Source organism: Littorina saxatilis, linkage group LG12 (assembly GCF_037325665.1).
Source record: "Littorina saxatilis isolate snail1 linkage group LG12, US_GU_Lsax_2.0, whole genome shotgun sequence".
NCBI lineage: Eukaryota > Metazoa > Mollusca > Gastropoda > Littorinimorpha > Littorinidae > Littorina > Littorina saxatilis.
Genome location: NC_090256.1, coordinates 4,261,309 through 4,274,723, shown reverse-complemented (window position 1 = coordinate 4,274,723; position 13,415 = coordinate 4,261,309). Strand labels below are relative to the sequence as shown.

The 13,415-nt window shown below is 40.6% G+C and overlaps 1 protein-coding gene and 1 long non-coding RNA gene across 2 annotated transcripts; both read left to right on the top strand.

Moving 5' to 3' along the window:
- Positions 1-320: 320 nt before the first annotated feature.
- LOC138982032 (cyclic GMP-AMP synthase-like receptor 1) lies at positions 321-2,233 on the top strand. The gene is made up of 3 exons (XM_070355245.1): positions 321-615; positions 1,068-1,298; positions 1,884-2,233. The coding sequence occupies exons 1-3, from the start codon at positions 384-386 to the stop codon at positions 2,231-2,233; spliced, it is 813 nt and encodes a 270-aa protein (XP_070211346.1). The 5' UTR covers positions 321-383.
- An 86-nt stretch (positions 2,234-2,319) lies between these two features.
- LOC138981097 (uncharacterized) lies at positions 2,320-12,014 on the top strand. Its single transcript, XR_011460555.1, has 5 exons — positions 2,320-2,948; positions 4,937-5,010; positions 6,056-6,150; positions 8,423-8,593; positions 10,763-12,014. It is a non-coding gene; the product is annotated as an uncharacterized lncRNA (long non-coding RNA).
- Positions 12,015-13,415: the final 1,401 nt, after the last annotated feature.

Here is a 13,415-nt window from a genome sequence, read left to right as displayed (position 1 = left end):
TTATGGTATACTAGGTCCTTCAAATAACCCCAAAGGTAACAACCTGGATGGCTTAAATCGGGTTACTTTGGCTACTACACAGTTTCAGACCTCGTACTGTTGAGTCGATCCCCGAATTTGGACCATTTGACCTACATACGTGCTACACGGTGGACTAATCACACATACACTGTCCTTAATGTACACTAGATATGGAGTACTTCGGCTAACAGATGTAGAAGTTATTAGCATTGATGTGGGTTGCAGTGTTTTGGGTCACACTATACCTGACATGTCATTTGCCCTTCTCATCCTTTTTTTAAAAAGTATTTAACAGGTCATCGTAAAAGTGCATTTTCTTTCTCTGGACGGGCTAGGTAACCCGGGCAGACGAAGTGGATTGCATGTTCCACCCTGATTTGCCCGCCGACTGGATACACGTGGTCTACGAAGGGGCACCACCCGGCTTCTGTTTTGTCAAGCTGAAGGGTTCTTCGTCGTCTTCCTCTTCTCAGGACGCAGAGTTTCAGGAACTTAAGGAACTCTGCATCGATGGCTTTGTCAGCTCTACCAAGTTTCGGGAGAAGGTGTTCGAGCTCTTCGAGGGAAGTATCCGTAAAGAAAGGCGCGCTAGAAGTAAGATTCTATTTTGATACCAATACTAATAACGTCATTATAATTATGTGGTTTGGTACGACAGCAGCCGGTTTAGTTCAAAGGAATTTGCGTGAGATTATTTTTTATGGAGTGTAACCCTGCCTACCCCCCCCCCTCCCTCATACACGCACACACGATGTGATATTTTGAAAATATATTACTTTATTTTGTTAGTATTTGTTAAAATTCGACGTTTGGTTGGGTTTTCCCCTCCTTTTTCTGTACCTGCACAATGTATTTACATAGAGCTGTATCAGAGAAATTTGATTATAACCTTCCAAATTCCAAACTCCATGTTTTTTTCTTCTGTTTTTATATGTTTTTCTGGAAGAGTTATTGATAACCAAAGACCTACATTTACTAAAAAAAATTTTAAAAAGTATCTGCACGCAGACAATATTTATGTCGTTATGAATCTGTTTTCTTTCCAGAGGACCCATTAAGTAAGCCAGGATCCCCATCCTACGCCGTACTGTTGAAAGCCATACCCAAGGATCACGAACTCCGAGAGATATCAATCGACCTTGTGCCAGCCCTGCATATTAAAAGCGATGGACTGCCCCCGGAAGCTGACCGCAACCTCAAGAAGAGAATATCAGACACAGACGTTGAGCGTATCAAGAAAGCCGGTTTTGACGTCATCCCAAAAGAGTGTCAGAAAGGTCCGGAGTCTTCGATGAAGATCTGATTTTTTTTTTTTTTATTTTTTTTTTTTACCTCAGTCGTTATGACGCTCCAACCCATATATTTTTTTTTAATTTAGGCGGGGAGTATCCTTCTTCCTTGGTCTTTTCTTTATAACATAATCAACTTTATATATATTATACAAAACATAAACTTCTTTCTAATATTTAACTCTTATTCCAATAAAATACGCAAATCTAACTTCTTTCCATACTTAAACTTTCTGATCTGTTATTTATTCATTTCTGTTTTGATGATTTTTGTAGATTGATTTATTTAGTCTTTTATTTATTTATCTATTCATTGTTTGTTTGTTGGTTTTCTTTGTTTCCTCGAGAAAGTCTTGGGTAAGTGTGACCCGATGATTTGGCCAATAGTTCAAAAAGGCGGCGTACTAAAGCAACCTGCTCTTATATTGAACAATACTTTTATTAGAAGTATTTATGTTGATCGTGTGAGTTTGTGTTGTTGATAACATTTGCTTGTATGTTTTAATCAAATGTCAGATACCGCCGATATCACGTGTTCAACATTTACCGTTTATTTTCGATCCCTCGCCTCAGCTGGCTATACGCACATTCAGCACACCCTATGGCGGCTGTCCTTCTCAAGAGCGGAAAAAGAACTGACTAATCACGCCGACAAGAGGACACGTGGAGATCAACATGGCGCCCAAGTCTCTCCCCCGACATGCCGGAAGTGGGTTTTGCGCATGCTCAAGAGGTTCCTGGAGATTATCAAAGGCTTCCAGAACTCCAGGGACGGGGCGGAGCTTAACCCGGTCTTACAAGGTCTGCAGAACGCCGCAATCCATCTCAAGAAGCGCAGAGGTGGAAATGTCAAGATCGAAAAGTTTACTACATTTCAGGTGAATATTTGCACTGTTTGGCTATACTGTTGTTATTTATTGTAGCTTTCTCTCTCTCTCTCTCTCTCTCTCTCTCTCTCTCTCTCTCTCTCTCTCTCTGAGAGCACCCATTGCACACCGGTTGGACCGTATATAAGGTAACGTCAAATTATGCTTGTGCAACGTATGTGGGAGTATCACTTATACCCTCAGGATATCTCTTATCCTGTTGCGTAGCGTCACAAGCAGAGAACAGTATACCGAAATGGGAAGGGTAAAAAATGGATCGGGAATTTACAGGACGTCCGCTGTGCTCTCAATCTTCAGTAGTTATTAAGTCCCTCTTAGTTTATCCGAGTTGAGTCTGTCTAGATAATGCCATTTTCTCCACCCCTTCTTTTGTACTTTTTTTTTTTTTTTTTGTGACTGTGCTTGAAATGAAAGTTATTCGTTAGATCGTTTCTACTTTTTTGTAACTTGAAACATGGCGGACATCGGATGAACTGTCACGAGTGGGGCGGTTTCGCCCTGCGAAAAGAAGCTACGTGCCGGTTGTATCGGACTACAAGTAGGGTCGGCAGGCCCAAAACACGCAGAATAAACCTAGATTCCTCTTCTGGTTCCTCGCGTTGCGAGTCGTCATGGGTTCGCTCCTCAGCCGATTCAACCCAGCAAGGACTCCAAGTAGGTCAAGGAGACAGTGACGGCGACTGCATGGGCAAAATCCCACAGTAGATCATTAGATGAAAGGACGTTATACCCATTCCGTAAAACTCCAAAGGTATGTAAATGACTTAGGACATAAATCGGAGGGTTAGATTTCGGAGCAATGAATTTACAACGCTAAAGTTCAAAACTTCTACACCATGACCATACAAATTACTTTTTTTTTTTCATTCAATTTCAAACTCAAAGATTCCATTTTGTTCTGTCTGTGTTTGAACTGCATTTCGACTCTCAGCATCATGATATTGATAATGACGCAGAGCAATCAACACCTACTGAGCTAAGTTCCTTTTTATGTCTGTTGGCTAGTACAACAGTACAACTTGAACTACAAGTACAAGGGCCATGAGGTTGACATAATTTGTGGTTGGTTAATTTTGTTTGTTTGTGATGTTGCCACATAAGGCTTTGGCAGTTTTTAGTCCCATGACTCATTGAATGTTTTAAAGATCTACATATTTATGTATTATATGTCTACACACCAATGTCTCATGCACTGAGGAATTCCTGTTATGATGATGTATTGGTAACAATTCTGCAGATTGCTCCAATTGTAATACTCACTAAGGCCAAAAAAAATAATAGGTGTGGTTACGGTAACATAGCCCAAAAAAATAGGGTAGGAAGGTAGGCAATCACTTTTTTTTTTTTACTTTTTTTTCTAATGTGTACAAATTAAACCTACTTGACAGAGAAATAAGTGTGCGACTCGGGCGCTTTCGCTTTCATTGTGTTGTCTGCACTCGTTTACTTGTTTTTTGTGTGTATTTTTTTGACAAATGTAATAAAAAGTTATAGGGTCGGCCCCAAAAAATAGGGTAGGTCGGGTTACCGTAACCACACCTATTTTTTTTTAGGCCTAATACAGGTAATGGTATGATCATACTGACATGTAGTAGTTCACTACTGCTGACTCAATCAGTCAATGAAATTAAGCCATGAAACTACAGTGTTGCAACTGGATTTGTTACACATATTTGTTATGCGGTGTCTGCATGAGGAGAGCTAGGTACAACCTCTGTCCCCTCTGTTAAAATAGCAAAATCTAGATCGGCACTTTTCAGGGTGAGTACGGGTAAGGTCATCAAATCTAGTTTTTATGCCACATGTTTGCCAAGATCTGCAGTCTTGGTTGGAGCAAAACAACGTTTGATTTGGAACAAAAAGGACTGGGTGGTCGGGTGGTAACGCACTTGCGAGAGGTTGCGATTTCGACCCTGGGTCAGGGCGTTAGCAATTTGCTCCCCCCTTTCCTAGTAATACCTAGGTGGTGGGTTCAAGTGCTAGTCTTTCGGATGAGAAGAAAAACCGAGGTCCCTTCGTGTACACTACATTGGGGTGTGCACGTTAAAGATCCCACGATTGACAAAAGGGTCTTTCCTGGCAAAATTGTATAGGCAAAGATAAAAATGTCCACCCAAAATACCCGTGTGACTTGGAATAATAGGCCGTGAAAAGTAGGATATGCGCCGAAATGGCTGCGATCTGCTGGTCGATGTGAATGCGTGATGTATTGTGTAAAAAAATTCCATCTCACACGGCATAAATAAATTCCTGCGCCTTGAGTCCGAGTCTGGAGATACGCGCGCGATATAAGACTTCATATAACATCCTGACTGCTTGCTGTGCAGAGGAAGTGTTCTTTTTAAGAAATGCATTCAAATAAAACAAATGGAGAAATGCCCACTGAACAGAAACAGCCAGGCTCCTAATGTGTGGTATGAATCCAAGTTGAGAGAGATCAGCTGAGCTAGGATTTTACATGGAACAAGATCATCCCTCCACTTGCATACATACCAGAAATGAACATACAGTGTGCTTGATGTGGTGATCAAGTGACATTTTGCTATGAATTTGTTTAAGCAACTAGTAGCTTCTTCAGCGTTAATTCATTAAACAATTACTCTTATTCTTAGCACATAGAACACCTTGCTAAGTTAAGTTATGCGTGTGTTTGTTATTGCAATGTAAGACCTCATGACATAGATAATTATAACAAAATAACACATGATGAGATTCTAAATATGTTTTGTTTACTTGCAGGTCTCAGTTACAGTATTACCAAGCCCTGCCTCATTCTTCCCGCAACAGTGACATGGTGCTGTCATAGAACACAAGTAAGGCTTTTGATCATTTCCAAAATACACTAGCAATAGATTGTGAGTGCAACTGGTAATGAGAATATTTTACCACAAAAGGCTAAAGTACAAATAACAGATTTATGATGTTGGAAAAAGAAGTCCGCCAGAGCAAGTGATTAGTGTACCAGTTAGCTAGGGTGGATATATTATATAATTACAATTTACAGTCAGCATAAAATGTTGAGGCCAGTCTTGAATTGTTCTCGCCCTGTGAATTCACCGGCAAATCAGATGGCATGAAGAAATCAATGGTATTTTATGCTCTGCATTGAATGAACCATCTCCAGTCATTCTGAGTGACACACCTCTTTACAAAAAAACATGCCAGTAATTAAATCCAGGCTACATGGGGATGGAAAATGACCCTGGCAATTTCAACCTCTGCTTGTGCCTTTGTGTAGCAGGATTGGATATGGATCTTCAAAAGCCTTAGTTCATTTGTTTGTATCATGTATCATGTATGACGTTATAAGTTAATACTATTAGTCAATTTCAAATAGCAGAGTTATTTTCAGAGCTTTCTAACTTCAAACCCTGTCTGCCCCGTGGAATCTAATGTAATTTAAAGGGTATTTTGATTTTGACTCAGTTTCTTTCTTGCAAGTTCATTCTTTTCTCATTCTAGGTACTAAACCACTACTGATGACTGCCTGCATCAGGGTTATAATTTATGAAGAAGTCAAAATGCACATATTATATAACAGTTTACAATTTAAAGGCCCACTTGCTTTGTCACTATAGTGTGGGTCACTGTCTCCCATCTTGGCCACATACCAAAAAATAAAATATATATTCAGTGACTGCTTGCTGTGGTGAGTTAACTCAAAATATGGGATATTTTCACGAACATTCAAGCTGATCTATGTTGGTATGCGTCCAAGTAGAGGGATGATCTTATCCCAAGTGCCTGACAAGATCTGAGACTGTGATTGTGTTTTTACATAGTAAAGTAAGCCTTTAACGAGAAAGTATGTCTATTGCACTGGGTGTTTTATTATTATTATATATATTTTTCTTCCAGGTAGTCTCTCTTTAAACTGACTTTCTACACCATGGTGTCTCTGGCAGTGTTATATTGGCAGAAGACAGTTGGAACTGGATATCCTCATTTAGATGGTAGGCATGTTTTCGGCTTTTGTGTTGCTTTGGTGTATGTGTGAATGGTGTGTGTGTGTGTCTGTGTTAAGGCCATGTCAGACTCACAACACAAAACAGTGTTTCCTTTCAAAACAAACACAAAACAGCGTGTTTCCCATGTGACATCCCCCAAAACGCGTTTCAGAAAACACTGTTTCGTGTTTTTGCATCGTGTTTTGGGTTTTAGAGCATGCTCTAAAATCTAAAAACACGTTTTGGTAGTCAGCCAATGAACGCGGAAGATCAACTCAAGTGACTCGGTTTCCGGCACCACGGAGATAGAAAAAAATGGCAGACTCAGATGTGGTACCGATTCAGGGTAGTATCGGACCCATGAATCCTAACTAGAGTCTATGGATCCTGTCACGATTGAAGAGAGGCAATAATATCAGTGGGCGCTGCCAGCCGTGTTGTTTACAAACCCAAACACAGCGCGGTAGCTGAACGGGTCAAGCTGACACTGACCGTATCAGTGGACACTGACCGTATCAGTGGACACTGACCGTATCAGTGGGCACTGACCGTATCAGTGGGCACTGCCAGCCGTGTTGTTTACAAACTCAAACACAGGGCGATAGCTGGACGGGTCAAGCTGACACTGACCGATATTTCTGTGAAAACACGCACCGCGCTTCATCTGTGTGTTTCGCAAGTGACATCCCCTCTTTAAAAAACATGTGTTTCCCCGACGTTTTGAGATGGTGTTTTTGTCGAAAACAGGGTTTTGTGTTGTGCGTCTGTCTCCGCCTTTAGACACATACCAGAAATAAACACACTGTTTGCATGCTGTGGTGAAGTGACATTTTGTGATTTGTTTTTTTAATGAACTAGTACAGGTAGCTTTTACAGCATTTATTCATAACACAATCGCACTTTTTGGGGTATGTGAACAAGTTAAGAGATCAGGGTTCGACACGGGCGGGGGGCGGAACGCCCCAGAGTTTTGTGTTCCGCCCCAAACATTGCCGAAGCTTGGGGCCCACTCCGCCCCAGGATAAATTCCAACAATGACAAACCGAAAATTCTAATGCCAGCAGAGCCAATCACTAAAAATCGCCAGTCAAAGTCGTCACTGAAATTTGCGTTACGATCAATGCCGCAGTCAAGAAAAAAACACATTCAAATCGTCGAAGGACAATGTCGTAAGGGAAATAACTCCCAGATTGCGCTCTTTAGCGTGAGAGATAAGTATCGCCTTCAAATGCCAAACGCAAAATGTGGCGACACATCCCTGGTGTAAAAAGACATGGTCAAATGAAGATGAAGAACAGGGTGGAGAGAAACGAAAAAAGGAGACCGATGCAGCCAAAAGCGCGAAGCGCTGTCGTAATTTCAATGTCAAATGGTTGAAAGAATTTCCCTGGCTTCAGTACGATGAAGAAAAACAGACAATGCATTGCCGCACGTGAATACTGAGAGTGGGCCCCAGATTTTTTTTTTCCGCCCCAGCAATTTCCATCTCTGGGGCCAGTGTGGCCCCAGGCCAAATAAGTTAGTGTCGACCCCTGGAGATCATGTCTTATCCCATTTTAAAGCCCTACCAGATCTGAGACGGTGAGCCAAATTGTTTTCATGAGAAGGAATGTGCCTTTTAGTGAAATCTATGTACTTTACAAAACATATTTTAAGAAATGAAATGTGTTACAAGTAACAGCCATAGGAGTGATAGCCTGTAGGTGGAATAATAATCTTCAATTGCCTATAAATGATTATCTGGTTAAGAATGACCTCTTCAAGAAAATTAATGCAAAGCATTTTGATGTTTGTGACGATTAGTTACTCTTTATCACGTTTGTTCGCTGATTTTGCTGTCAGTGTCAGTGTTGGGCAGGTGTGCGTCCATGATGTCATTGCTATTGAAAACTAATCTGTACTGTAAAGTAAATGTACCCATACATGGCAGTTGTCTGGTCAAACCGGGGGCCAGCCATGACTGGGACTGATGTATCCTCAGGCACTCGACACCAGGTGGGCGGGGCCAGTGGTTGGGGTGTGATTCCCTGCCTTACACCACCACAAAGTGTTGTATCAGTAGACAAGACTGAGCAGAACTTCTGCCCCTCCCCCCCCCCCCCCCCCCCCCTCACCAATTGACCACTCAGTGCCATGTGCCTGTGGCTGTATCATAAACACTTTGTGACAATAGTTGTTACCTCCTTAGAACATATCTTGTGATGCTCCTCGGTGTTTGATGTATGCTAACTGGTGTACTTATGACATAGTGTTCATATGAAAGTTTTATGTGTTGCAGCTCATCCAGATCACAGGTACACAAAGGAGCTGGTTCCAGTGAAAACATAGGCACATGGAACTGCTTATGGACTACTTTAGAAAGTGTGCGGTTACAACCAAGACTCTCCAGTTAGGAAGGTCTGCGGAAGGGTGCTTGTTCTGTTTCCTCGGACAGACTTTTCAAGACTAGGTAGGTTAAACCACATGATTGGGCTTTAATTATGAATGCACTTCAAAGTTCACTTATTTCATTATCTGGTACAAGTTCTCTTGCATGTGGGTGTAAGGCTGAAGAAGAACCTCTGACAAGTCAATTTTCAAGCAACTGAGCATGAACCCAGGTAAAAAAAAACCACAGAGCTCTCTTTCTCTCTCTTTCTATTGGTCTGTTATTCATAGAATGACACTAACAGTGACACAAGTAAAAAATCTGTATCATTGTCTTGACCTCTAGAAATTTGGTAGAGAATAAGATGACTAATAGTATTATTTTGATTATTTTATGGTCATTACTGTGGACTCCCCCCCCCCCCCCCCACACACACACACACACCACCCCACCCCTGCCCCTTTTAAGACACCCCAATCTAAGACTCCTTCCTATTAATGACCCTGTTTACGCAGACTTCTTGTTCATAACATCTGTAAATTCACTCCCATTTTAAGACTTGCTCCTTTTTAAGACCTGATTTTGCTTATTTTGGATTTCGAAAAAGAGAACAACAAATCCCCACTCTCTAGCCAGGCACATGATTTTTGTATGAACCAAGTTGAGGGATGGCATTTGTATAGGCCTGACCAGATCTGAGATGTTGAATCTATTGCTTACAAAGAAAGCATTGTGTCATTAAAGGCACACTACTTCTCTTCACCGTCTCAGTTCAGGCCAGGCTTTAACATAGGATAAGCTCATCCCTCAACTTGGTCACATATGAACAATCAACACACTGACTTCTTGCTGTAGTGATCGAGTCAGATTTGCCAAGGCGTGTACATGGAATAAGATCATAATTCTAAATGCTGAAGTAACATTCTGTTTCCTATGAAGCTAGGCTTGATTTTGGTATGAATCCAAGTTAAGGGATAGCATGTGTAAAAGCAGAATTGTTTACAGAGGCAGCTTTGTGTTATTAAAGGCATCTCAGATCACCTGCCAGGCTTTTTTTTAATTTTTTTTACATGGGGTAAGACTATCCCTCCACTCCGGCACATACCAGCAATAAACACAGTGGTTACTTGTGATGAAATAGTGGCAAGACAGATTATTTAAGCATCACATAACCTTCCTAAGTGAAGTCAAGTCGTGTGTGTGTGTGTGAGCATAGAATGTTGAGGACAGCCTTGAAATTTTCTGACTGTGTGAATTCAACAGAACTGCTGTAAATCTGGCGCAGTATAGTTTTTATTGTATGAAACTTCATTTCCAGTCAGGTGCTATGAAGAAATCATATCAGGTTATGCTTTGCAGTGAACCACCACCAGTATTTATTTATTTATTAAGGAGATTTCTATAGCGCATAACTAAAAGCACTATTTCTGAGTAACACGTCATCTTAATTAAAGCATGCCAGTATCGCCAGGCTCCTTTTGGGTGGTAAATGTGGATCTTCAAAAGCCTAAGTTAAAAAAACAAAATGTAAAAGTACATTTTGAATAGTAGGTTTTTTTCAGAGGGCAGATATCACAAGATATGATCGTTCAACTGCATGTATGCCTCATTACTTAAACAACAAGAAGAGCAAACGCTCGATCGAGTCACTTTCGCAGTTCTGAATATTATATGAGGCATCAGATGGACAGGAAGAAATTGCTATTCACAACACAATGAGTCACGTTCACATAAAATTTGAGCCCGGTCACTTTTATAGTTTCCGAGAAAAGCCCAACGTTTAGTTGTGTGTTGCCGAACAGAAAAGGCTAGTTATCTCCCTTGTTTTTCTGATAACGTTCGTAAAAGGCTACAGATGTAAATACTTTGATGTAAAGAATAATCCTACAAAGTTTCAATCACATCCGATGAACTTTGTCAAAGATATAAAATGTCTAATTTTTTCCTTTGACGCTGACCTGTGACCTTGAAAAAGGTCAAAGGTCAACGAAACCATCGTTAAAGTGTAGAGGTCATTGGAGGTCACGACTAAACAAAATATGAGCCCGATCGCTTTGATAGTTTCCGAGAAAAGTCCAACGTTAAGGTGGTGTCTACGGACGGACGGCCGGCCGGACAGACTAACACTGACCGATTACATAGAGTCACATTTTCTCAAGTGACTCAAAAATTAAGTGGTATTTTACTCGTCTTTCTGGTAAAACATATACACCATCAATATATTATAATAATGATCTTGCTTGTTTACAGATGGACAACAGCTGCTGCCAGGACTAGGTTACGCATAAAGAAAACAGTCAACACTTGGCTGGTGCTGGAGCTTCTTTGATGTCTATATCAACAACAAAAAGACAGACAGATACCAGCTCATTCAAGACCATATCCCCATTTTACTCACACAGAACAGAGAGCCATCTTCCGCCTTCGCACAGGACACTGCTGTCTGAAGGTACACCTCAAAAGGATAGGTTTTGCACCTACAGCGGACTGTGGCTAGGGTAGGAAGAACAGACTCTGCAACACGTTCTGAGAGGGTTGCCTTTCCTTGCCACCCCTGTGCAACAAGACTTGGCCAGAGAGCACACATCCAAATGCAAACACTGAAGAGGAAGAAGAAGAAGGTGCCCACACAGAAGGGCATGAATCTACTTCAAGGGCAGAAAGGTTTACAGCAGTTTATAGACTTGTAGCAGATAACATGATTGTTGAGACAAAATTACCTTAAAGGGAGAAAATGAACAAGCTAAATAGGCTGTACAGTACTTCACTTGAACAATTTATAAGGTTCCCTGTAATGTATTAAGTATCAAGAACATTTACAGATCACAAGACATTGTGTTTTCTTTTGTTTGCAATACAAATTTTTCACAATAAAAAGATATGCACTTGGCAAGATCCTTAAAATGTAAAACTAGTACGTGTGACAATTTTGAATTGTTCAGAGATGGTTTTGCTTCAGTGGTAAATGTTTTAGCTTTGTTATAAGATTCCGTTACTGAAGCATACTTTAAAACCTTGACCTTCCACGTCTTGAACAACATACCCTAACTGTGTTAGCACCCTGGGCTGCGATCATTGTGTTGAGCTACTTAACAGAGGACTCCTTGGTTTTATTACATATACTTTGGTTAACTTTAATTATTTGATAAATAATTCTAATACAGGACAACTCCCCCATCAAATGTAGAAATGTCTGCATTTTTATTTTGTATACTGCATATTTTAAAAGGCTATTTTTGTGCACAAAACATGCATCTGCAGGGAGCTTTAGAGGGTGAAGTTAGGATCTATTATGGGGCATGCAGCACCACACCCATTTTGTGTGTGTGTATTTTGTGTTGACACATAAGACACTGTCATTCCAGCAGAAACCTGTGATGATGCACATTTTATTGCAGTAACCAGCTGAAATTGTATGTACGTTGTTATGAAATTGACAAATGATCCCTGCTTTGCAATCCTGGGTTAATGATATTGCCAAAATTAAAACGTGGAGGAAAAAGTGAGTGTAAACCTATTCTTGTGGTGGTGGTGGTGGTGGTGGTGGTGGTGGTGGTGGTGGTGGTGTGTGTGTCTGGTTAGTGTGTGTGTGTGTGTGTTTGAGTGTGTGTTAAACAAACAACAACGACAAACAACACCAAACCTAAATCAAACAAGCACAACAAAAACAAATGACACAAAAACTGACAAAAATCAGAATATCAACTGAGGAGAAAAAAACAGTGGCTGAATGCAATACGTATTATAACTTAAAAAGTAAAAGTGTGCGTGTGATGTCTGCAGAATGATCGATACAAAAAGCAGTGTCTCCAGTCATGGCCATATGCTGCTTTCCTAATTTTTGCTTTGCACTATTTTTGCTTTGTGCACATATTTGAACCTTGTGGTGCTATGATTCGGTTCTTAAAAGAAAATTATGACTCACACTCACATACAATCCTTGTTTTTGAATGTTTTAAAACATTGCTGCTTTCTGCTTTGAGCCTGGAGGAACAAAATGACTCTGAAGCCGGACTGCCGAGAGGAAGAATGAGAGGGAAAAGAACACGCAGCCATGAAAACACACACAACTCCCTGACAGATAAACTGCTTATGTTCCAAAATCAAGAATCTTTAAGTGCGCACGCACGCACACACACAAACACACACGCGCGCGCGCGCGCGCACACAGAGAGACTCTCCTCGTGGAAGTAAACTTATACTCGAACTTGAAAGTAAGTATAAATGTTTGATACGAAATAAACCTGTGATAAAAGTCTTTTTATAAATCATCGGTACCAACAAAATTGTCACAACACGTAAAAGGACATACTGTAGTTTCAAACTAGTAACAATCTAAGCCATTTTAATCAGCACTGGTGTCCGGCAAGCACTAACAGATATAACAGCACGTGTATGCATCTTGAAGTAATAAGACCTTGAAGTAGGCCTAGAGTTTACACTATGCATTACTATGTAATGCTTTAATTCAGCTGCCTAACTGTGGAACTTTGCAAATGTGTGAGGACCGTTTCACAAAACAGACAAAACACCCTCTCAGTTATTTACACAAATCAGTTCCAGAATGTGCGTGTTCCTTTTCTGTCTCTACAAATTAATGTTATCTGGGGGGAAAACGAATCATTGTCGCTTCCGCCCTCAGTTATAATTGCCTGAGCATAATAGGAAATGCAACAGGTGTAGTCTTCCGCCTGATTTTTAGTCAAGATATTTCGACACAGAATGTTTCTTTCTTTTTTCTTTGTATGTTCACAAGCTCACATACAATCATTTATGCAACACTGACAATAAGACCAGACCAGAGTTGTGATTGAAATGGGCAGTTTATTTAATAAAGCTCCAGAATGAATAAAAATACATGACAAAATAAGGTGGTCCCGCTGTACAAAGCCGGTTACCAAAC

Bases quoted from the DNA above. Each gene is read 5' to 3' on its own strand.
- LOC138982032 (XM_070355245.1), top strand. From the start codon at position 384: ATGTTCCACCCTGATTTGCCCGCCGACTGGATACACGTGGTCTACGAA. The intron at 616-1,067 runs GTAAGATTCTAT...TTTTCTTTCCAG, and splicing joins TAAAGAAAGGCGCGCTAGAA to AGGACCCATTAAGTAAGCCA. The intron at 1,299-1,883 runs GTCCGGAGTCTT...CCCTCGCCTCAG, and splicing joins CCCAAAAGAGTGTCAGAAAG to CTGGCTATACGCACATTCAG.